Raw genomic sequence first — 23,014 nt, forward strand, 5'->3', positions numbered from 1 at the left:
CCAAAAAAAAAAAAAAAAAAATTAAAGAAAATAGAAGCTGAACGGTATAAATCCAAAAAAATAATAATTAAAAAATCAGAATAATTTCATAATAACATCATTTTCAAATTATAATAATTTCATTAAAATCATTTCATCATTTTTAGGTGAAAATATTTGTGAAGTGCAAATCTGACAATGATGTAAAAGTTTATAAAGTAACATCTGCATGAACCGCTATGAAGTTTTAAAGTTTTAAAATGTCAGTAAAGCACAAAATTCCACTTCAGAATGTCCAAATGAACTCTTTCATTTCTACTGAAACGCGATCTTGTGCGTTTTAAAACTCCTAAACTGCTCCTCCGAAGGACCGACTGTTCAAACGTGTTCGAGCCAGAGAAGCAGACATAATAAGCGGGCAACTGTTTCAGTGTTTGACTCCTTTCCAGATCAGGTTTATTTTTAAAGCAAGCCTATAATAAACTGTTTGACTAAAACAAGCACAGACCTGGGGTTAGCTGAGGACTCAAGACAGGCTGATTATAGATTTAAAGGCTGAAAAACATATTTAGACAAAAAAAGAAAAGTTTTGGAGGAAAAAAAAGGCCTAGCATCCTTCAAGGGACTGCATGTCACCAGAGAATTTGTGTTGAGAAATGATGGAACTACTGTACCTTGAAAATAACACCACGGAATATTGCGATACATCCACATGTCACGATGTCTCTCGTGATCTGTTACCGCTTGGAGATGTGATTGACTCTCAGCTGCTACCACATCAAATTTTATCTCAATATCTGTAACGTTCACTGAGGTATCACAGCTTTTGTGGAGGCTAAGGTTGATTGGCTGTGGCGGCCATCTTGAATCGTATCGACTCCAAAAGCTAATCAGTTGTAGACGCACATCCAATTATTACTTTATCAGAGTTTTGTTAAAATCCATCCAGTGGTTCATGGGATATTTTGCTAACAGACAAACAGGGTTAACTCCAACAGTTCATGCCATGGTTTGAAGCAAAGGAGTTGTGCGGCGCTGTGTGCTCAAACTATGTGTTGAGTACAACCCATATCTACTACCACACCAAATCTTAGCTCGGTATCTGCAAAATTGGCTGAGCTATAGCTGTTTGTGTGTTTTCTAAGGTCAGCTGGCTGTGGCGGCCATCTTGAACTGGCTTGACTCAAAATGTGATCAGTTGTAGGGGTACAAGCGATGATTACTTTGTGGGAGTTTCATTAAAACCCATCCAGGGGTTCGTGAGATATTTTGCTAACAGTACAAACACGCGTTCAAAATCATTATCACCCGCCTTCACCCTTTGCGGCGGGCGATAAAGATTACCTGTATTGGAAATAAAAAAGTAAATAAATAAATAAATAAACTACAAAGCCACGTCTCCAGCGTGGCTTCGTATTAAAGCGTGGTCCTTGTCTCTCATGGGTGCATGCAGCTCGTGTCCAGGAGGCGGAGGGAGGGAGGGAGGCCGTAGGGGGGCGGGTACGTGCTGACGTCACCGCCCGCTCCCTACTGTCAGAGCCAAAATAAAACGAGTAAAAACTTTTCTCTTATCGGGACTCGGAGGCGAAAACCGATGGCAGCGAGGATAGGAGGCGGTGAGCCCGGCCGTTGTCCCGCGGGCTGGAGGAAGGGTTGTCCGGCCACGGCGGCGTCTGTGTAGCTTGAACGNCATTCCAAGGATGCAACACGCGCGTTTTTTCCCCTCATGCATGAGCTCATGTTCAACATTAGAGGAATATGCATATTCATTGGCCAAGTCCTCAAACAGCTGCTGTGTGTCTGAGTGTGTGTTTTCTTTCTTTCTTTCTTATTTAAGTTATTCCTGGGGTCGCACGGGGAGAGCCAGTGCTCGGTGTAGCCGACTTGCTAGCTGACGTCAAGTTGAGGGAAAGTGGAGGAGACGCCGGCGGCACGGGGACCTTATCCGCTGCATGCGACTGAGAGCAGGTAAAAAAAAACACACAAAGCCGTCCACCGCAGCAGACACACACATTACCACACACACACGGGCGGCTCATTTCGTTATTTTATGGTTGTCGCTGCGGCAGCGTTTGCGGCTTTAGCCAACAAGTTTTTTTTTGTTGTTATTGTTTATTTTTTTTTATTTTTTTGCTCCCGAGGTGGCGGCTCGCTCCCCACCTTGATGCTGATGCAAACCATATTCACCAAATCTCGCCATTTTCTTCGCCCGCCCCTCCGTCTGCAGCGCTTTCTTGTTGCGCCCGCCTCGCAAAAGCAAAGAAAATAAAATGGATTTATTAGAGGAGGAGGAGGAAGAGGAGGACGACGAGGAGGAGGTGGTGTAAACAGCCAATCGATGATGCGAATCCCAGATTCTGATGGTGCTCAGTTATGATCCAAAATTCACAGAGACAGGAAGGTGTGTATGTGTGTGTGTGTGTGTGTGTTTATGCAAGCATACCTCCTAAATGAGCCGTGATGTATCAGTATTCATGTCATGATCCAGCGTGCTGGAGGAGATTGGTGTGATCAGGCTGCCCGGAGAGGAGGTGTGTGTGTGTGTTCACTGGTCTGGTGTAGCAATGCGGTAGACGGGGGGCTGCTTTGGGTTTCCAAGCCAACACGAGGGAAATTGAACCGCTATTATTTAAGTTTGGTCGATATGTCAGGGGGTGGGGTGGGGGGTCATGGTTTGCTGACAGCAGCAGTATGTTTCGTGGAGGAGGTGGAGGTGGAGGTGGGGGGGACAAGGTCAGGAGTGGCTGAGCAGGAGCAATAGCTGGGAGCCGCAGTGAGGAGGCTCCGTGGGCCGCCCTCCTTCCCACAGGGCACAATGAACCAGGCTGCCAGGTGAAGGATGCCAATGAATTATTCAGCAGCATGCTGCATATGATCAGAGCTGCTCCCCTCACTGGGCTCGCCTCGCCTCCTCGCCTCCTCGCCTCAGCTTCACTGCTAAACGTTCCGGGTTGTGCTTTTGTCGAAACACTGCCAGGGGCAGGAGGTGTAGTTGTGTTTTTTCTGTTTTTTTAGGCCGCCTTATTAATTGAATGCATCAGTTGCATCTCGTCTGTTCAGATCCAATTTCACGCACAGGTGTTCCAAAGCATGCGGGATAAACTGAAGGCCCGAGGTCCAAATACGGCCCCCGCTGCAGCTTTATCCGGCCCGGGGGAGAGTGATGTTTGAAATGTATTCACACCAGAAGCGCCTGCTCAGTGGGGCAGCTGGAGCAGCTGTTTGTGTTTCTTTTTTTTTTTTTTTTTTTTAATCCCAAACGTTTTTACCCAAAAGGTGTGTTATCACTCCTAGCAAAAAAAAAAAAAGACAACAAGAACGTAGCGCTTACTGATTCTGATTTTACTTTCTTAGGCCCCTGCTTAGGCGTGAACGGTGTCTGGAGATTTTTTTTTTTTTTTTTTTTCCGGCGTCAATTCTGGAAGAAGACGCACATTTACACAGTAACGCTTTGACTGTTGAATCCACCGTATTATTATTTTTTTTTTGTATTTCACCGACACTTGCAGACACTTCATACTCGAGCCTGAAAGCACTTCCACCTGAAGGTATAAATGTACAAAATGTCCGTTTGGACCCAAAGTGATGTCGGGTTTCTGCTACACGTCGAAAAGGGTGAGCCGCAGAAATAGCTGTCCGCCATTGTCACTGTTATCTCCTCACGTGAGCGCAGAATGCCCATCGGCTGACTGCATGTGTATGTTCACGTAAGTGGTGGTTTCCCCTTGGAACGATGACGGTCGTTTCCCCTAAAACCTCCACTCTGAGGCCTGCGTTCAAAACGCTTCGGTGTCAGAGAATCCGGTCGTTGTTGCCGTGTCCACGAACGGTCAAAAGGCAACGGGACTCAAGTTTCAAGCTAAAAACATATAATTCCTCAAATGCTGCTCTTCTGTTGATCTGACCTACCAGGAGCTTGATTCAGGTGTTGTTCGGGGTTCAACGAAGGCCTAAAACTGGAATAAATGTGGCCTAAAAGTAAAAGTTTTGTTAACGTATGGTTTCATATTTAAATAAACCAGGACATTTAGCCACATTTTGAGAAAAGACGGGGTTTGAGATTACAGTTTCCATGACACCAACCAGGACTGCCCTGTCAGTCGGCTTATTGCTGTAACGTCTGGGATGTGGACACTTTGAGCCCAAACGTTTACATCCCTGCTTTTGTTCACTAACCTGATTTGAGATGGCCGCCACAGCTAACCAAGCTAGAGTTCGGTGTGATAGTAGCTGAGAGTCAGCCTCAGCACATACATTTCCCGCACTATGGGGTGCACTGGATTATAAGACACACCGTCAATGAATGGTCCATTTTCTAACTTTTGCAATATATAAAGCACACCGGACTATAAGGCGCATCGTTGTGCAGCTCCAGATTTTTGTAACTTGGCGCAGACCGCACGCGCCGCGCTCCATTCAAAAAGGACAGTTTCGCTGCTCTAGCGGAGCTGGTTCGCCTGTATCAGCATTTCTATGATCCCTCTATGAGAGATCACAAAGATAATCAAACGGTTCAAAACTCACGGAAGAATAAGCGTCAAGTATAAACGCCTCCACCGCTCGCTCAGGTCCGTGCACAGAGTCCTGCAAGACTATAACTGAGCCTTAATGCTGCGAGCGGTGCGGCTTTGTAGTTTACCAAACATCACGACTTCTTACATATATAAGGCACTCCGGATTATAAGGCGCACTGTCTTTTTTTGAGAAAACTGAAGGCTTTTAAGTGCGCCTTATAGTCCGGAAAATACGGTACTCTGAGCGCTAACAGATCGTCTTTGTGTAAAACGTCAAGCAAGGCGGCAGTAGTAGTAGTAGTAGTAGGTTTTTTTTTTTAGCAGATTTGATGAATTGAATTGAATGAATTGTCATAAAAAATACTACTTAGAAATAATAATAAATGGAAAAATCTGACGATAAAAGGTAAGGAATAAAAAGTAAATGCTTAGATTACATAACCTTTAGAACAAACGTATTGTTTAAGGGGGAAAAAAAACCTAACAAGTTTTTAAAAAGATATCTTGGAAGAAGGTGTTTGTGTGTGAATAATTCAACCCATTTTATTTGAAAGCCAACTAATTTACAGTGTATACATTTGTTGGGTTTTTTTCCAATAAATAATGATTAGGACTTGCCTTTGGCTAGAACCAAGTTTTAAATTTCACCCCCCCATGTGTCTCAGACCAGAGCTGAAAGTGATTGTGGACGTGTTTAAATTACCTCTTCTGTTTTCCAGAACTGCCTGTTTGCGCAACATTGAACATTTTGGAGCAAATATAGAGCCTGATCCCGGATACATACCCAAAGTGTCAGAGCTGCCCGGAGCTTATGCTGCTTAGAGAGCTTTGCAAAGAGAGTTCTTTCACATATCTGCCACCCGCTCGGAGCAGTAATTAGGTTTTTTTTTTTGCATAACCTGCATAAGTTCTCGGATTTAATCAGAAGTTCAGCGTATGTACCAGGCGGGAGTCCGGGCCCAGCGTGTCACAACAGCTGATAAATCTGCACGCAGGTGAAAGCTCATTTCGAGAAAAGACTTTAATATCTGCTGTTTTCCTGTCAACAACTCGACGAGCTTTTCTGTCTCTGTTCGTTTAGCTGCGGCGCTGTAAGAGGCGGGATGATAGCCAAGTCAGATGGTGGTGACTTTGTGTAGCAAAAAAAACAAAAAAAAAAAGATGCCGGCTCTTTGGGAAAAGGGGTCAAGAGGAAGTCAACTTGTTTCTGCTCCAGGTCAATCAATAGTTTTGTTCCTGAACATAAGCAGATGTAGAAAGCTGAAGGATCAATTTTCTTCATTTACTTTTTTTTTTATATTTAAACTCATGTCAGCATTTTGTGGAGTTTTTCTTCCATTGACCTCAGTGAATGTAAAACATCTCAAACCAACATTTGGATATTTTGGAGCGTTATGATACAAAACAATGTTAAATATAAATAGAACAAATGTCTACTATATTATATGCATTAATATCAGTATTTAAAAGCAGCCTTTTGTTGGATTTAAAAAAAAATGTACTCAGAAGGCCAAAACCTAAAAGTTAAATAAAGTCACCATTTTATTGTGAACCATGCAGCTGAAATGATAAACTGTTAGCTGTTTTTTTTTTCTTAAAGAGCTTTAACTAAAGACAGCTCCAAGCAACGAAAACGTGCATGTAAGTAGAAAACTTGGAAAAGGGCACTTTTTAATTTTAAAGTGATCGTGTTAGTTACAACAAGCAGTTTAAATATACGAAGCCACAGAGACTGAAGTACAATTACCAACCAAGAACGGTCACATCACAGTTACCTCGCTCTTCCACTGAATCAAACAAAAACTGCAGGTTGCACTTATCTTTGAAGCAGACATTTTCTCCCGAACGACTACGCTGAACAAGCCTGTGATTGTCTTAAAAAAAGAGACTTTTCCTGGAAGGCTTTCTACACTTATTTGCAATTATCTGTAGAAACCTACGTTAAACCCCCCTGTAATGCAAAACGGATGGTGGTGTAAAGGTTTAGAAAATTGCGTTTGTGTGAGCTGCAGTTTTGGAGCACTAAGACTTGGAAGCACTATGCTTAAGGGTCAGCTACAGAAGAAATGAGGTTATCTGTCGACCGCGTGTTACCGGTTTGGTTTTCTGAACGGGCAGGAAAGCGTGCCGTCTGCTGCGTGGATTATTGGGAGAGTGTGCAAGAAGCTAAATTCCCAGAGAATTGCCGGCAGCGAAAAACAACTCTGTGGCAATTTATTCTCATTGGAAGTAATGTAGTCATTTAATTCATCTCATGTGGAAAAAGTTGCAATACACCGAGTATATTTGAGACGTCCACCACCCCGATGTTAAAAAAAAACAACGTAGCATCAGTAAGCAGACTAGGCTTGGGCCAGTATGAGGGTATGGACCAAAACTGCTGCAGTTTATTAGTATTAAAACAAAACAAAAACAAAAAAAACAGAGATTGAATCCCGAGGCCTCAGATCTGGACCCCTTCCACCCCCTGGCTGCGCCGAGAAAGGCTGCCTGTTGTTGGCTTGGCGTGAAAACGGTATGATGGAAAGATTTTGCGGTTTTGACACCGTGGTACATCTTGAAACTGATCAGTGGCCCATGCTTAATTCAGAAAAATCACAAATCAACTGATTGGCTTGATGAACGTCCGCATTTGTTCGCGCACGATCGAAACGCACCACGCGAGCGGATTTTGCAGTCTGGGTGACGCCGATGACACGTGAAACATCAAAGGCTTGATTCGTCTTTAAGTCCTCGTTGCATCCGAGGTCTGGGAATCAGAAGCGTGGATCTGAGCGCCCTCCTGCCTGGTGAGATGTCACGGTGACTCGCTGGATGCAGCTGGCGCAAACGACACCACACAGGACGAACACAGGGAAATTTAAGACTTTTTTTTTTTTTTTTTTTTCCCCCAACCACAACTCAGAGAGGTTGAAGGTAGCTGCAGCGTCAGCTGACAGATTTATAGCTACTGATTTACAACCTCACACTGAGAATGAGATTGTCGAGCTCAGTAACACGATACTGTACCTAATATATGTAGTTGAGGTAAACAATACCAACTAGACAGTATTTCACAGATAGATGTTTGCCAGAGTTAAACAAAAACTAATCGTTTTCAAGTTATCAAAATACTTCTAATGTCCTACTTTAGTCTGTTTCAAGGTAAATAATTAACCCTACATTTAGGAAAATGTCCTGTTTTTTTTACATTTGGCACGTTTAGAACCGTATCAAACTGTGTGAAATCCAATTATAAATTTTTACTGTTCTGTATAAACATCTGTCTTCTCTAAATAATGCATGGATTCCCATACTGTACTTTGAGGCAGATGCACACCCCAAGCGTAGTGTGTGTGTGAATCTGTTCTCGTTCAGTCGTTTCCGTCGCCCTGCAGAGTCTATTTGTTCCGATTTTCTTTTGCACCGATTCACCAATTTTTTTTTAAAAGAAAAGCACAAAATATCTAATGCGCCGATGATTTACCCACAAACGGAGGGGGGGGGGGGAATAATGAGCAGCATTGTTGAGTTTACATTTGTTATGCAGCCTTCTCCGTCTCATGAGCTCAGCCGGTTGCTTCATCTCGAAAATCCGCTTTTCTTTCTTTGCACAGTCTCCTTTTCGGGGATTTTTCATGTGTCCCAACCAACTCGCTGTAATCCTCTTCCAAAATATGCATAATGGCGTCCTTTCATTCCAAATTGAATTCCCGTTCTACCTCGTGCATTCAGCCTCAGTCATTTTCTTTCTGTTTGTCACTCTTTCCTTTTGTTGCTCCGAACTTTAGTTCTTCTCAGTTTCCTTACATCTTTTTTTTTCCCCCTTGACGCAGAGCTCAGCTAAAGTGCTCATGTCACTTGCAATAGACAGCCTGTGTTCTCAGTTTAGGTTGTTTTTTGTTTTGTTTTGTTTTGCTTTTTTTTCCTCCTGTCTCTTTCCCTTTCCTGTTTTGCTTTGTGGACGGGATGAACACACAGGGTGTAGCGTCACCCCCCATCCTCCCCCCCCACCCCCCCGCCAACGCTGTCACCTCCGTTTCTCTGCCCAGGATGACTGACGGCCATCGACGGAGTCTGTCGATGCGGATCAGCCTCCGTGCGTCCTCGTCCCTTCCTGACCTCACCTCACCACCCCTCCCCCCCCACCTCCCTCTCTCTCCCTGTCGTGTTTTAGGTGAGTGATGGAGACGAGAGAGTTGACTGTGGTCGCTGGCAGCTTCGTGGGGTTCCAGCTTCTCTTCTCGGTGGCCAGCCCGCGGCTCTCCTTCGCCATCACGCCGGGTTACGGACGACTACCTCCCAACAAGCTCACCGAGTGGAACTCGAGGTGTGTCTCCAACAAACCCCTGCCCTCGCGTCGTAGTCCCGTAATAAATTAAGCCATGAGTTTATCTTTAGCTCCGCGTTGAAACCAGAGTGGCACTCTTCCCGTGAGCCCACCGAGACAAACGTCTGAGGAAATCTACTCTGACAAGATTTGACATTAAAATATGTTCAAATCAAGTATTTTATCTGTCTACATGTCAGATTTTTTCATCCAAAACTGACAACAAGAAACTTTATAGTTAATTTTATACCACGATCTGTTTGACTATTTTGATGTGTTATTCTGTGGAAAGTGATGAGCAATTAATATCTTACATTTGCTCTTTGAGCTGGCTCAGTTTGGAGGGAGAGTTTAATTCCGACAGCATTGACGAGCTAATGGCTAGTCAGAAAACAGCTCCATTATTGAACATTTCATAGCACTTCATGCAAACGTTGTTAAGTAAACTTTTACACCACCGTTGGGTCCACGTTGCACAGATATTTCCTGCAGAATTGTTGGAAATGTCCTGCTGGAAGTGCCCCCAGGCTTCACCGCAAGTGCTACAGCTAGCTGCTGCTGCTGCTGTGATCAGACTAGCTGTTAGCTCGTCAGTTTTGTTGAGCGTAAAATCTGAAAACGGAGAATGTTGTGCTGTTCTGCAAACGTTTCCAACCACCTCTGAGTTGTCTTTGCCATTTCCCATGGTAGGTGTGCCACGCTGCTCTTCTGTAGCCATTTTTGTTGCCTTTTTAAGAGGAAAAATATGACAAGTTTAAGAGGTTGATGGTTGGATCGGGAACAGTTTGGAGCCAAAGCCAGCTTGTTGCTGGTTGTCGCATTACGCAGGGTGTTCGAGATCCGAAGGTTCCCGGTGAAAACAACAGGCTTAATTTGTGAACCGTGTGACTGGTAAATAAAATAAACCTACTGGGCGCCTGATGGTGCCTCACAGTCAGGGGGGGAAAAGAAAGTCCTTAAGTCCTTAGGCACTTAAGGACCTTAAGGAATGAATGGCTGCAAACCTCAATGAGCTGAAGCCGAGTTGTAAAGAAGAGTGGGCCAAAATGTAAGAGACTGATAGTGATAGGCTGCTGAAGGTGGTTGTACAAGTTGTTGAGCCATGGGGTGTTTTGTTCTTCACACAGCGTTTCCTTTCTAGTTTTGTTTAGTAAATTGTGACATGGTAGGATCTGTTGTGTGTTTTTGAGGTTAGATGAGAATCTTTTGGAACCTAGTAAAGACCAGATCCTGATGCGTCCAACCCTAGAGATGAAAGAGAGTGCCGTAACGTGTCTGATTGGACGACCTCACGCGCCCGTCGGCTTCCTCAAACACTGTTTAGTTGCCTCGGGCAACCATTAACGTCGAGCCCAGGCTCCTGAACCGGGACGTGCTGACAGAACCCCCCCCCCCGTAACGGAAAGGATCCAGCGCAAAAGAGTCCAGAGCAAGTCAAAGGCGAAGCACCGATGGTTCACTTTAGAGTGCTCTGCTGTTGCATAACAGCCCCTCTCGGTGTATCAGTATGTTGTTTATGTAACATAAGTGCAAGGAGACCAGTGAGAAAGCGTTTCTAAAGAAAGCGCAGCACGCTGTGAAAGTAACCTAAAGGAGAACGGTCTTGTGGTCGTCTTATTCATCCGTTTGTTTCTTTTCTTGTGTGCCCCCCTTTTGAGTAACTAGTGGCATAGTATACAATATGAATGTATTGATTCCCTGTGTCACTTCCTTCCTTTAAGAGCTGCTTGACGGATTTTATACCGAGCCCCCTCCGAACAGTAGGCCGCTTGTTGAGGCTGTGTTGGCCCGGGCTCAGGTTTAGCAGCTGGAGGCTGTGGACCGTCCCAAAAGGCCGAACACTGACCGGGTGAGAACTGGGATTCTGGTCGAGGCATTAAAATAAGAGATAAGAGCCTCTGGACCTCTGGAGTACTTCTTCGGTGGGCTAGATAACCCCCTCCAAAGGTCATGGGAGACGCTTGTGTCAGGCTCAGTATTTTAAAGGAAAAACAAGAGGGAGTTAATTACATCTTTCTGCAAGTATAAACAGATATTTAACAAGACAGCCTAATGGATCCTCATTAGCCACTATTCCTGACTGTGACTCTATTAGTCTATCATCATGTTTATTTATGTAATTTTGTGTTTGTGTGTTGTTTTGTCTTTTTTTCCTCTCCCAGGCTGGTGTCCACCGTGCACGCCTTGATTGTGGGTTTGTTCTGTTTATACATCCTGTGGTTCGACGACGCCGTCAACGCCAACCCCGTCTGGTAAGAGGGAGAGAAAGGAGCAGCGTGTTCGCCGGTTGCCCGCCCGTACGGTAGCACAAACGTAGAACGAAACTGGACAAACTGAAGACGTTTTTGAAGGGCGCCCACCAACTTTCTTCCCTAAAGCCAAACTGTATTCATTTTGTAGTAATCTAAGCTGAAAATGCCAACGTTTTGATGTATAAACTCATGGTTACAACAAACCTGTGTCTCCCACACCTTCACGGCACTCTTAATAAGACGGGCAGACAAAAAAACAGGGTAACAATTAAGCCTCAAGCTCTGGTCGTCACGCATGTCAAGTTTTATATCTACAGTGTTTCATGGAGGAGATATGACAACTTTAAAAACCCTTTTGACTCCTAGTTTTGAAACTCAGAATGGGAATCGGTGAGCGTTTGGATGTGTGCACTCTGCACGCTGAGGGGAGGATTTGAGAGAAAACCATCCGTCCTATAACAGTGAGACACACTCTGGGTGAAAGAAGAGAAAAATGCCTACGTTTTAATGTATAAACTGTATGAGAGGCGTGACGATTGTGGGAATAAGACAAGTTTGTTTGTAAAGATTTTGGAAAGTTTCGTTCGTGGTTGAAAAATTAAGCAACAGTTGTGTAAAAAACACTGAAGATATCAAAAAGTAAAGTTGTTGAAAAAATCCAATAATCGCAGACAAATTCAAATGGCATGGTTGCTTAAAATGGCTAATCCCTACATATGTGAAACTTTTAGAGTTTATGCCAATTTTGTCTGCGTCGTGCAGTGTATTGCTACCAAAAGTCATCCCACATTATTCGTGATCAAGCTGTTAGTTTTGATGAGTTCTTCAGTGAGCATTGGGGCTTTTTTTTATTAAATTAGGGTTCTGTTATTAATAATGTGTAACCATTACAGTCCCACAAGCCTCCTGAAACTAACAAGAAATGATTTTGCGTTCTAAATTTAAAAGACAGTGGGGAAAGAAGTACAAATAAATAAAACTCTCGTCACGTCCGAAGGCTACAAAATGGGGTTGTGGCAAGACGCAGAGAGAGCACCACTCTCAGAGTGGCAGGGATGAAGATGGGTTTAGAGGAATGGTGGATGATCATCAGGACTGCGGGTTGATATCTTTTGCCGAGACAAAGATGGTGTTTCTATCTTCAGAACGAAAGAACGAGGGGGAGAGAGTGGATCTAAGGTGTCAGGCGAGTCTCCTGTGGGTTGTAGATTCGCCGGATTCGGCCTTTGATTTCTGTCTCGGCTGTCTTCCCCCTGTCTGTTCCTTGCACTCTCTCTGCTACCACTCACTTCTTCACTGACACAGCTGAATCGTGAAAAGGAACGGAATAGTTTTGGGGTTTTTTTTTTTAGCATTCCTCTTCAGCTTTTTGTGCATTATTTTTCATCAACTTAGGCCTTTTTATTCTGCTTCCCTCCTTGTCTTATTTCTTGTTTTTCCTCTTTATTTGTTTCACTTCCTCTCACTGTCTTGCAGACTGAAATGTCACCAAAAAAAAAGAGGCTCCTTTTTATAGCCACTGGTCTCTTGCCCAACCCCCTACCCCCTAACAGAGGCCCCCCACACACACACACTCCACGGCACTCGTGAGCGTCCTCCTGCCTCCAGTCGGCCGTCGTACCCCCAACATCTCCAGCTGTCGAATCGACGCAGCCCACCTCCCCGCGCTTTCATTGTCCCCCTGTAGGCTCTGGCCTGCATCGCTTGCTGGAGCAGAAAAGGGGGGAGGTGGGGGGGGGCTGGTTAAGAAACCGGGGAGTGCAGATGACTGCGCTCCCTTCATCTGCTGATAGTTCAGGTGCTCAATGTTACAATCCCTCCCCTTGAAGTTTGGCTCTTTTCTTCATTTATTCATTTTTTTCCACTTTTCCTGAGTTTCTCAGTTTATCCTCTTCAAGACCCTACCAGCTCATCCGGTTGCAACACCGCAGCTGAGCTCCCGTCAGTCCGACTGCGTTACGACACCATTAAGAGGCGTCACACGGCACACATTGTTCCCCGGCGGCTGCTATCAGCGGCTCGAGTCGGCCTATTGGACGTCCGCGTTGTTCTCAGCCTCTTATCAGAATCCGTCCGCTTAACGAGCAGCCCCTCTGACGGCCTCGTTTCTGCTGCACTTGAACCCAATGTGCGCATTGGCGTCCTGCAGAGAATGCAAAGGGCAAAAATGCCGCGTTTCGGACGGCATGCTTCACGCCAGACAATTATCACATTCGTGTTTTAACGTCTGTTATAATTTCAGTCTCCTGCCTAAAGAGAGAGAGGCGCTCATTTTCATGTCAGCTGATTTGTTGTTGATACGTTTCAAAGGTTTTTGGGAAAAAAAATGGTCAGACATTTACATCCACTCATTATAGGCACGAATGTCACATTACTTTTAGGCGTTTAACGATTTATTGGAATCATTCTTTTTCCCGGTTTGAATGACTATACATACGTCAAGCAACTTCAGTCATTTTTAAAAAACAAGAATTAGGTGCCCAGTATTGATGCTATCGTGGATTTTCTCTAATCCACACAGGATCTAATGATACATTATTTGCATGCGTTTTCAGAGAAGTCGCTGTTAAAGTTGTGCCGCTTTGGGTTTTTTTTTGCCAAGAACTGATTTACAGGAATAGCTGCCAGTGTTTTCATGTAAACTCCCTGAAACACATGGCACAGGATTTCTGCAGGATTGTTTTAAAAATGCCAAAAAAAAAAAGTTGTTCAGGTATGTTTGAAATGGCATTCTTAATCTAAAAAAGAACGTGCATCCACAAAAACGTACACAAAGCGGTTTTTGTCGCCACTTGCGTGCAATGCTCCAGGAAATCGACTTCCGCAGATTTAACCGGTCTCCTGGCAACAGACATGTTTTCGTCCCGCGCGCTCAGATTCCAGGAAGTAAAACCAGACAGCGGGCTGAAGTGGTTGTCAAAAATTGCAAGGATTGGTTGAATTTGCGTTAATATTTGCAATCGCAGTTTCCTGGAAGGATGGAAAAACTGACCAGAAGTTCAGATGCTGGATTAGAAAGTTGACCTCGAACCACCCTCAACAGCAACAAGTTGACGGCACGTCTCAGTTGCCTTGTCGGTTTTATCTTTGCTTATTCTTCTCACGTGAATCAATCAGAGTGACGGAAACTGATCACTTTGATGTTTTTTTATTTGTTACTTGTCTCGGAGTACTCTGCCTTATGTGATTTTTCTTTTTTTTTATTGTTATTACAATTAAAGCCAAGAGAATATGTATTGCTTACACAGAATTTAAATTTTCTTTAATTTATCCAGCTCCATTTAGTCCAGTAACCTTTATGAAGGTGTGTGCGCCTTGATAACATAGGGGGAAAGGAGCATCATGTGTTTAAATCTTATGCACAAAGTGTCACATCTCAGCAGATGTTTCCTTGAGCTAACACGGCGCTCCCTGCGTACGTGCATCTGTGCCTCCGCCGAGGGTAAACTCCACTCAGTTATTCACATATGGAGTTAGGACCGTGGGGTTTACTGCTCAAATGATTAACTGGAGCCGAATCGGCCTGGTGCGATTAGGAAGAAGCCTTTGGACTCTGTGACGACAGCCTGCAGGCGCTCGGGGTGGGGGGGCCCTTGGACTACGACTCGATCTGGCTGCTGTTCAGCTTGATGGGCGTTTCGATGCATTTCTGTCTGAGTGCAGAGGTAAACTGATCCAAGTGATCGGTTCACCGGGAGGAGCGAAATGGACAGTAATGGGACGCAAGGAGGGGCAGAAGAAACCGAATGCAGCAGTAGCTTGCTTGCTTGGGTAGGATGAGCCGATACACAGCTGCCGGTGTGTTCGACGAGCCCGCTACACTGTCCACAGCCTCGACCTCCACGAACTCTTACACTGTAGCAGGACCATGGCAAATTTAGAAAACCTCCTTTAATGTGAAGCTATGCTCTTAGCACTCATCGGTTTGTCCTGCTACTTTCTACATCCTTAAACCTTCTTCCGTGCCCTCAGCTTGCTCTGTACCCCTCACCCGACACAACCCACTTGGACAGGATCAAGTCTGATTTATGCCTCCCATTTTGGCTTGCAATTCAATTCAGTTTATTTATACAGCACCAGGTCACAACAGAAGTCGTCTCAGGACATTTTTCATGCATTAGACAAAGCCTATTAGTAAAAGTTATCTATCTAAGGAAGCCAGCCGATTGGGTTGAATCTTCACTTTGTCTCAGTTTCCCATCCATAGCAGCACATTGACGACAGTCGAAAGGGGAAAAACTCCCTTTTAACAGGAAGAAACCTCCAGGAGAACCAGGCTCAGGATGAACGGCCATCTCCTTTGACCAGCTGGGTTTGAGAGGACAGGGAAGAGACACAAACGTAGAATGACTGGTCCAGGTGGAGTTTCTGGAGGAAGAAAGACGAAGAAAAACACATGTTAATGATTAAACTTCAAAGATCACTTGGATAGGGAATATCACTTGGATTAAAGAACACACTCCCTGTACACGACTCCTCTTGTGCCGTTCCAACTGTATTTTTATTTTTTCCGTAGCAACGCCTACCATTTAAAGAGGAGAACTGCAACGGTTGCAGCACTCGCTGCCTTCGAGAAGCTGCTAGAAAGTCACGCCGTGCTAGCGCGAGCTCTGTCGCCGCGGACATCAGGCGCGTGCTCGTCACGATCGGTTACAGCACAGGCTTGAGTCAAGCATAACCAGTCCTGCTTCGAATTCTCAACAAGCTGGTGCACGCGGGCCCTGTGTCGCGGAAACGCCCCACAAGCTTTCCCCACGCTCCGTCCGGGACTTTGACATGCTGCCTCCATCGTGATGAACCACCACGGCCTTGCTACAGGAACTTCATTGACCTATCACACTCTGCCGTTTAACGGGGAACCTGTCGCATTCTTAATCCACCCTTGAAGACCTCACCAGGGGTCAAAGTTTCTCGGGTCTAGGTCGGAGGACGGTGTTACTCGCGGTGAGGTCGAAGTTCAAAAGTGAGCAAGAGCGTGAATAGGGACGGGCCGGCCGGCTCGTCTCGGGTTTATGGCGCGGATGTTTGTACAGCCCCGCGAGGTCCTGTTCCACCAGCCGTCAGCCGGTCGTCCGCCACGCGATACCCGAGAGCGATAGGCGGGATCAGATGCCCGCTGAAACAGAAACGCCTCCGTTGTTATTTCCAGCAGATGTTCTCTGCAAGGACACCCAACGGTCGATCCAGTTCATTCAGAGGCATCGTCTAACAAGTGTCAGAAAGGAAGGCATATATTTTTCCAACTCCACCTCACCTAATCTTTTGTTTGCTTGTTTTAACCTTGTAAACCTGCTGCTTTTACATAAGATCGGACTTCATTTGGATCCGATCCGAGCTCTGCAGCAAAGTTAAACCCGTCCCCGGCTCACCGAGTCTTGTCGTTTTCAGAAATAATTTGTTATCAGAAGAAGATACAAGTCCTCTTCCTGTCAGTGTGGAAAAAGGGGAATGACTCTTCCCTCGTGGCTTGTGAACTCTTGACTGTGTTAATGTTACAGTAGAGCTGGAATTGCCTTTACACTTTGTCCTTTGCTTCTCCGCAGGGGTGACCCTAATCTCGTCAAACTAAACGTAGCCATAACCTGTGGTTACCTCCTTTATGGTAAGATCGGTTATTTGTTTTCAAACCCCTGTTAGTTATTAATCATTGACTCGTGCGCAGATGTCAGGACGTCCAGGTTGCTTTGGTAAAGATGTGAAAACATAAACTTTGACTCTGTCATATCTTAGTTGTTGTACGTATAACAAGAAATGTTTGGCTGATATTTTCTGCATCAGCAGATAATTAAAGTGTCAAAGTAATCCCTGAATATTCTAGCAAGAAAAGCACCAATCATGATTTTTTTTTAAGGCCGATTCCAATTTTTGTACAGCTCTGACCTGCAATACAAAGTGTTTCTTTTTGCCTTATTCCTAAATTTATAAATGATATCCTCCAGACTTTCGGAAACATTTGTACAAATAAAACCAAACTGAATAGTAATTATCACACCTCAGTGTCTTTCATAAGGCAGATTATAGCTACTTTCCTATTTTGCACGTCACAAAATAAAATTGCACCACATTACAGGTCTTTTTTTTTTTTCTTTTAGCAAGACTTCAGGTTAAAGTATTTTGCAAAATCCAACACATTTGATTTGCTGGCAAATGTGTTAAGTTGTTAGTTTGTTCATTCATTTCATTGTGACAAATAGCAAATCACTACTTGATAATCCTAAAAGTAAAGGTTTTAAATCCTACATTTATCGACCTGCTTGCATGTACAGTTTGTGTTACACAATAACCTAGACTTAAATGTCAGCTGGTACTGAAAGCCTCAGCCTGTGTGTTACTGAGCTTTTTTTTATCCCACCGAATTAACTTTTTACACTTTTCTGGCTTCATTTTTGAACATCTTAGATATGCTCACAGAGTTTTCTATCACGCTGGTCAAGCTAGAAGTCATTCGATTCTGTTTTACAGATAAACCTGTGAGCCACTGTTTTCTGTTTGTGGAGAAAATTTAACAGACATTTAGGATTATAACAGTTTAGAGTCCAGATCTGCTGCCTGTAAATGTTCTCGTCGTCTCTCCGGTACAACGAAACTTGCTTATTTTTGTTTACTGTTTAACCCCCTGTCCCCACCCGTTCCCCTTTTCCCAGACCTCGTGCTGCTTGCATGCAACTGGAGCACGATGGGCGACAGTTTTTTCGTCTGCCACCACTTGGCGGCGCTCTATGCCTACGGATATGTGTTGGTGAGTCGGTCAGTTTTCAAGTCACGCTCTAGAAATGTGAACTTCAGATCACCTTTAGTTGCGCAAACTCAATTAGTCCCAGAAACATTCTTTTATGCTTAAGGATTCAATGTTTTTGTCACTGCAGACCCGTGGCGTTCTTCCCTACTTTGCCAATTTCCGTCTCATTTCAGAGTTATCCACGCCATTTGTGAATCAAAGGTGAGACCGGCGATCTGTCTGCTTGACTCGGGTGAATCTATACAGGTTGTATAATCTTGTTTTTCTCTCCAGGTGGTTCTTCGAGGCGCTAAAGTACCCCCGCTCACACCGGATGGTGGTGCTGAACGGCGTGGCCATGGCCGTGGTGTTCTTCGTCGTCCGCATCGCAGTCATGCCGTCCTACTGGGCGAGCGTCTTCGCCACGTTCGGCACTCCGGAGTTCGAGCGGCTGGGCTCGGGCGCCCAGGTGGCATGGATCACCTCGTGCATCGCCCTGGACATCCTGAACACGGTCTGGATGTACAAGATCGCCCGCGGCTGCTACAAAGTCCTGACGGGGAGAGGAGGGCGAAAAGTCGAGGCGGAGAAACCCGCGCGTGCGGACGAGAAGCACGCGAACAACCACACGGACTGACGAAGGATTCCTGGAAAAATCAGGCTCGGACAAAAGCAGGGAGGCTGGACTCTTGGGGAGCTGCTGGCTGTTGCTGTCGTGTCAGCATCCCGCCCCCTCCTAAGTCTCAGAGTCCTCAGGTTCTGACCCCAACCGGGGAACGAGGAGAGTTCCCTTTTGACTCACTCAAGCACCAGCGTTCGCAGCCTCGCTGTTTTCAGCGACAAGCTTATTACACTGCTGGGAGGAAGCTTTCCGGGTTCAGACAAGTTCGAGTTCCCAAGCACACCTGGAACACCATCTGTCCCCCACCCCCCCACCCCACAATCACATCATCTCCTACTCCCCAAGTCTGCTCTCACGCTCAACTTCAGCCAAAGCCCAGTCCTCTCAAGTGCCTGTGGACAAAAAGCAGGAAAGCAATAATACTGGAGGAGTCAAAAAAAAAGTTGAGCCTCTTCAGAAACAAAGTCCTCCCAGGACAACTGGAAGCTTCTTCTTCACATCCCAATCTCCGTCCGCGCAGGCGCTGGCCTTCAGAGCGAAGAACTCTCAGACCCACACAGTGTTTGTATCAACCTATAGGGCTCTTGTCTTAAAACTCGTGGAACCTCAGAGCACGAGACCGAAAAAAAACCACCAGAATGCCTCTCCTCGTTTTACCTGCTGTGGCCTCCTTGGAACAAGTAGCGCCTCTCTCTCTCTCTCTCCCTCTCTCTCTCTATCTCTCTCTGTCACCAGCCACGCCCTCCGACCGCTTTATGGTTTCAAACACTACAAGTTCAGGAGCGAGTCTCTGACATCCGTCTCATTTGATTATTTTTTGGGGTTTTTTTTGTGTATTTTGGTTTCAGGATTAGCAGTCACAGTAATACAACCTCCACTGCAACCCTCTGCCTCCGATCGAATGTTTTTTTGTTCTACCTCTCCCCCCTGCCTTACAAAGACTCTGTAAATCCCTTCACCGGTTTATGTTTTGTTTTTATACAATTTTATCTGTTACTCATGATATCACCGTGCCGGACGGACTTCAGTAAAACCGTAGCATCTCGCTTTCCCCTCGCAATCAGCGGCTCTCCCGAATCAACGGTCAAAGCATCGACACTGTGATCCTAATCAACGGAACGACCTGCTCCCGAATCCGCTCATCTCACCCGTTGTTCTCTGCTGCTATGTTTTTCTGGAAGTACAGCACAGCGTGTAATGTGTACGCTCAACCTGGTGCCCTTTCGAAAAAAACGGTGCTGGCTCTTTGGCAGAATGTCAGCAATAGGAATGCTAGCAATATGCCATTTTATCTTCCCCCCCGACCCAAAAAAAAAAAAAAATGTTCTGTTCAAATGAAATCGGATGCACCAGGATTTGATAACGGTAAACCTGCATGCGTAATTTTTTTCTGTATAAACTGTATATCATCAGCGTAGAGCATGATAAGACTGACATATTTCTGTGATGCCTCAGTGAAACGTCCAACATAGATGAAGACCATCTAATTATTTATTGCATTAATCCAGTGCGACGCAGGGGTTTGTCTTCCACAAAGCATGAACTTCTTGTATTTTTTGATTCTTTCTCCTCTCCGTGCATGTTTCTGCAGTATTTAAACGCTCTGAATCGACGCAGGTTCCCCCTCTGCATAGAGTTGTGTGAACGCCTCTCCCACGTGCCAGGTGCCACAGCTTGGGTTTTTTTTTTTTTTTTCCTACAAATCCAGAAACCGTTCCCAATCGACGACCCCTCCGCCGTCAGACGGACGACTGACTGCACAGACAGAAAGACGGGAAGATGATTCCGATTCGGCTTCTGCCACACAAGTAAATGGCCGGGACTAACGCCGTGCGTCGAGTTAACCCCGCGTACCAATTTAACACTGCGCCTCTATTTCGAGAAGCAAAAAAAAAAAACCCTAACCAGGTTTACATATCTGTAGAAGCACAAACATTAACCGAAGTCACGTCTCGTCGAGTCGACCGCACTGAACTCAAGAGAGGGCAAAGAGGCCAGTTATACATCACACGTTTAATATTTAATTTATTTATTTAAATTTTTTTGTATGCACCTCTACTATGGAAGCACATCGCTGTCACCCCAACAAAAATACAGCAGAGCCGTGTCGTATATTTTTCATGTTCTCGTTATCCGAATATACGTCCTCGTCAAGAAAATCTTATCTCGTCGCTACAATATAATGTTTATATTGTTCATGCATCAACATTTTCTTGTTATACCTATAAATATGTTGTGGTAACATGAAAATACGTTGTTGGACGTACTTTGCACTAAATCCTTTTCACAATAAAAGCATCTTTTTTTGCGTTTTTACAATATAGTTTTCCCCTTTTTTAACAAGTTGTTTTCATGTTATCACAAGCTGCATACTTGTCACGTTATTAAAAAAAATGCTTTTTCTCTCATGACGATTGATATACTAGATAAGATAAATATGTAAGTTGCAATACTGTATGTAAGAACATAAAAATGTTACAATAAAAATACTGCTCAAATAAACTTAAAGTTAGCATTTTTAGCGTGAAATATATTTCAAACAAGTTTTCTCGTAGAATGTGATGAGTATGCATGATAAAAACATTTTATTAAATCGAACAATGTATTTTGTAACATACAAACCATTTCCACACTATCACAAAACTCGTACTTCTCGCAGTAGGACTAGAAACCATGTTACGATCCGACATTTCGGATGTTTTACCGTAAACGTTTCTATCAAATTTCACAGTCGCGGCTCTGCTTTTATTTTTAAACAAAACGGCAGCGACGAGCTTCCGTAACTTCCGACCCCAACTCATCCTAACGTTATATTTAGGAGCTCTTTAGACCCAAACTTCTTTTCCATTTGCACCGTACTCCTCTGCATTGTCACACTGTGGAACACGGCGGTGGGTGACATTGCGTGAATCGGTACGGTACGTTCACCGCGGCGACATGAAGCACACGTCCCGTCGTGGAGAACGACCTCTGGGAACCTCCCGTGTTTCTGTCTGTCGCCGCAGAGGACCCCGTGCCTTTTATCGCGACGCAGTCGGATGTGAATGAGCGTTTCTCGTGCAATATCAAGCGATTTATCTCCCCCTGGGCGTAGCGCTGTAAGTGTTTTTTGTTTGTTTTTTTAACCCCGCCCACGCAGCGATCGTCCCGCTGTTCCAACCCGGAGCCGATCGGTCGGTTTGCGCCCTCTTAAAGAGACAGGCGCGTTTCTAAAACTTGGGGACGTGCCAGTTTTAGTGGCATTAAGACGATCGCACTTGCGCTAAAGATAAGAAAGGCAATCAGTATGCTTTATTTTTTTAGTTTTTAAAGCTCTACGTGTAGATAAACGGGCGGCTTTCGTCTCATTCCTGCGGCCGCCGGGACTCGAAGCTGTGAAAAGTCGATCTGCTTTACAACAAAAAACGCGCGGGGGGGGGTCGGTTAGTGTTACGGAGAGGTGCCGAGCCACTTCCTGCGCGGCGTCGTGCAATTACTTCTCCCTTTCTCGCTGTCGGCGGAGACCGAACAAAACGAACGCGCTTCTCCGGTTCAGGTTTCACGCACAAAGTGAGAAGTACCACGTCTGCTCCTCGGCAGACGGGTGTTTCTGTTGTTGTTGGGTTTTTGTTTTTTTTTTTTGTATTAATCAGGATTTTATAACAACTGCATTTTCAGCCTCACAACACGGTTAATTGGAAATGAATGTGACAGCGCATTAAAGGGACAGTTCGGCTCTTAGGACGCGAGGTTCTGTGGAAAGCAGCTCCCGTTTCGTAGCAGCTCATATAAACGCTTCTTTTAAAAATCTTTACACCTCTGCTGTGCAGTTAAACCGTTTTATGACATTTTTGCTGTAAGTGCTACAGCTAGCTGCCTCTGCCACCAATTGTGCTCGTTGACCTTTGATTTCTAGTTAAATAAAGGGCCCCCCCCCCTTTTAGTCTCGGCTCCTCTCAGCCTTTCAATCTTATCCAAAATAAACTATTTCTACAAAATGAGCTCGTTCAAAGAGCAATCTGCAACAGGTAAGATGTTAATTGTTCGTACGCTTTCCGCAGAACCCCAACTCAAAAAAAGTCCAAGCCGTCACTTTAATGTTGACTCTGATTTGTGGTCTGTAGTAAGAACTGTATCAGGTTAGAACAACCAAGATTGCCTCGATTTAATGAACTCTGTTGCGACGACAACCGTATCGTATTTAAAGTCTGTGAAGGAGCGACACACGACACACTGACGCCACTCGTTTCTGTCCCAGTTTCGTTTCTCCTCGAACCTTTTTTTTTTTTTCTCTTTTTTGATTTCACACGTGCTCCGTAGTGTCGATGAAACACAAACACTGAAATCTGAAGCACAGCGACCTTTGTGTAACGATAGAGGCTGAATGTAAAAAAAAAAAAAGTGATAATCAAATGTCTTGCCAGGATTGTTTTCGTTCCAGTGAATGATTAACCAGTTTGACTTCTTTTCCTCTTTTTCTCTTTTTGTCTTCTAATGCGATGCAGTTTGTCGTTCTGGTTTTTTACTTTTTTTTCTTTTCCTTTTCCTGGACATTTTAAATGTGAAATAGCCTGCACAACGACAGACTCTTGTTGTCTACAGTGACCACTACTAACGATCACACTATAGTAGTGCTGAAAG

At 44.7% G+C, this 23,014-nt stretch overlaps 1 protein-coding gene across 1 annotated transcript; it reads left to right on the plus strand.

The window, feature by feature from the left end:
- The first annotated feature begins 1,789 nt into the window (after positions 1–1,789).
- On the plus strand, positions 1,790–22,819 carry tlcd4b (TLC domain containing 4b). Its single transcript, XM_017435642.3, has 7 exons — positions 1,790–1,947; positions 8,650–8,802; positions 10,965–11,054; positions 16,598–16,656; positions 17,699–17,793; positions 17,921–17,994; positions 18,067–22,819. Exons 2-7 carry the CDS (start codon positions 8,657–8,659, stop codon positions 18,407–18,409), a joined length of 807 nt encoding a protein of 268 aa, XP_017291131.1. The 5' UTR covers positions 1,790–1,947; positions 8,650–8,656; the 3' UTR covers positions 18,410–22,819.
- Positions 22,820–23,014: the final 195 nt, after the last annotated feature.

This window comes from Kryptolebias marmoratus, linkage group LG12, assembly GCF_001649575.2.
Source record: "Kryptolebias marmoratus isolate JLee-2015 linkage group LG12, ASM164957v2, whole genome shotgun sequence".
In the NCBI taxonomy this organism is placed as follows: Eukaryota; Metazoa; Chordata; class Actinopteri; order Cyprinodontiformes; family Rivulidae; genus Kryptolebias; species Kryptolebias marmoratus.

What these genes read in the sequence shown, in the direction of transcription:
- tlcd4b (XM_017435642.3), top strand. Translation starts at nt 8,657, where the DNA reads ATGGAGACGAGAGAGTTGACTGTGGTCGCTGGCAGCTTCGTGGGGTTC. An exon ending in CTCACCGAGTGGAACTCGAG is followed by an intron (nt 8,803 to 10,964) that starts GTGTGTCTCCAA and finishes TTCCTCTCCCAG; the next exon opens with GCTGGTGTCCACCGTGCACG. An exon ending in GTCAACGCCAACCCCGTCTG is followed by an intron (nt 11,055 to 16,597) that starts GTAAGAGGGAGA and finishes GCTTCTCCGCAG; the next exon opens with GGGTGACCCTAATCTCGTCA.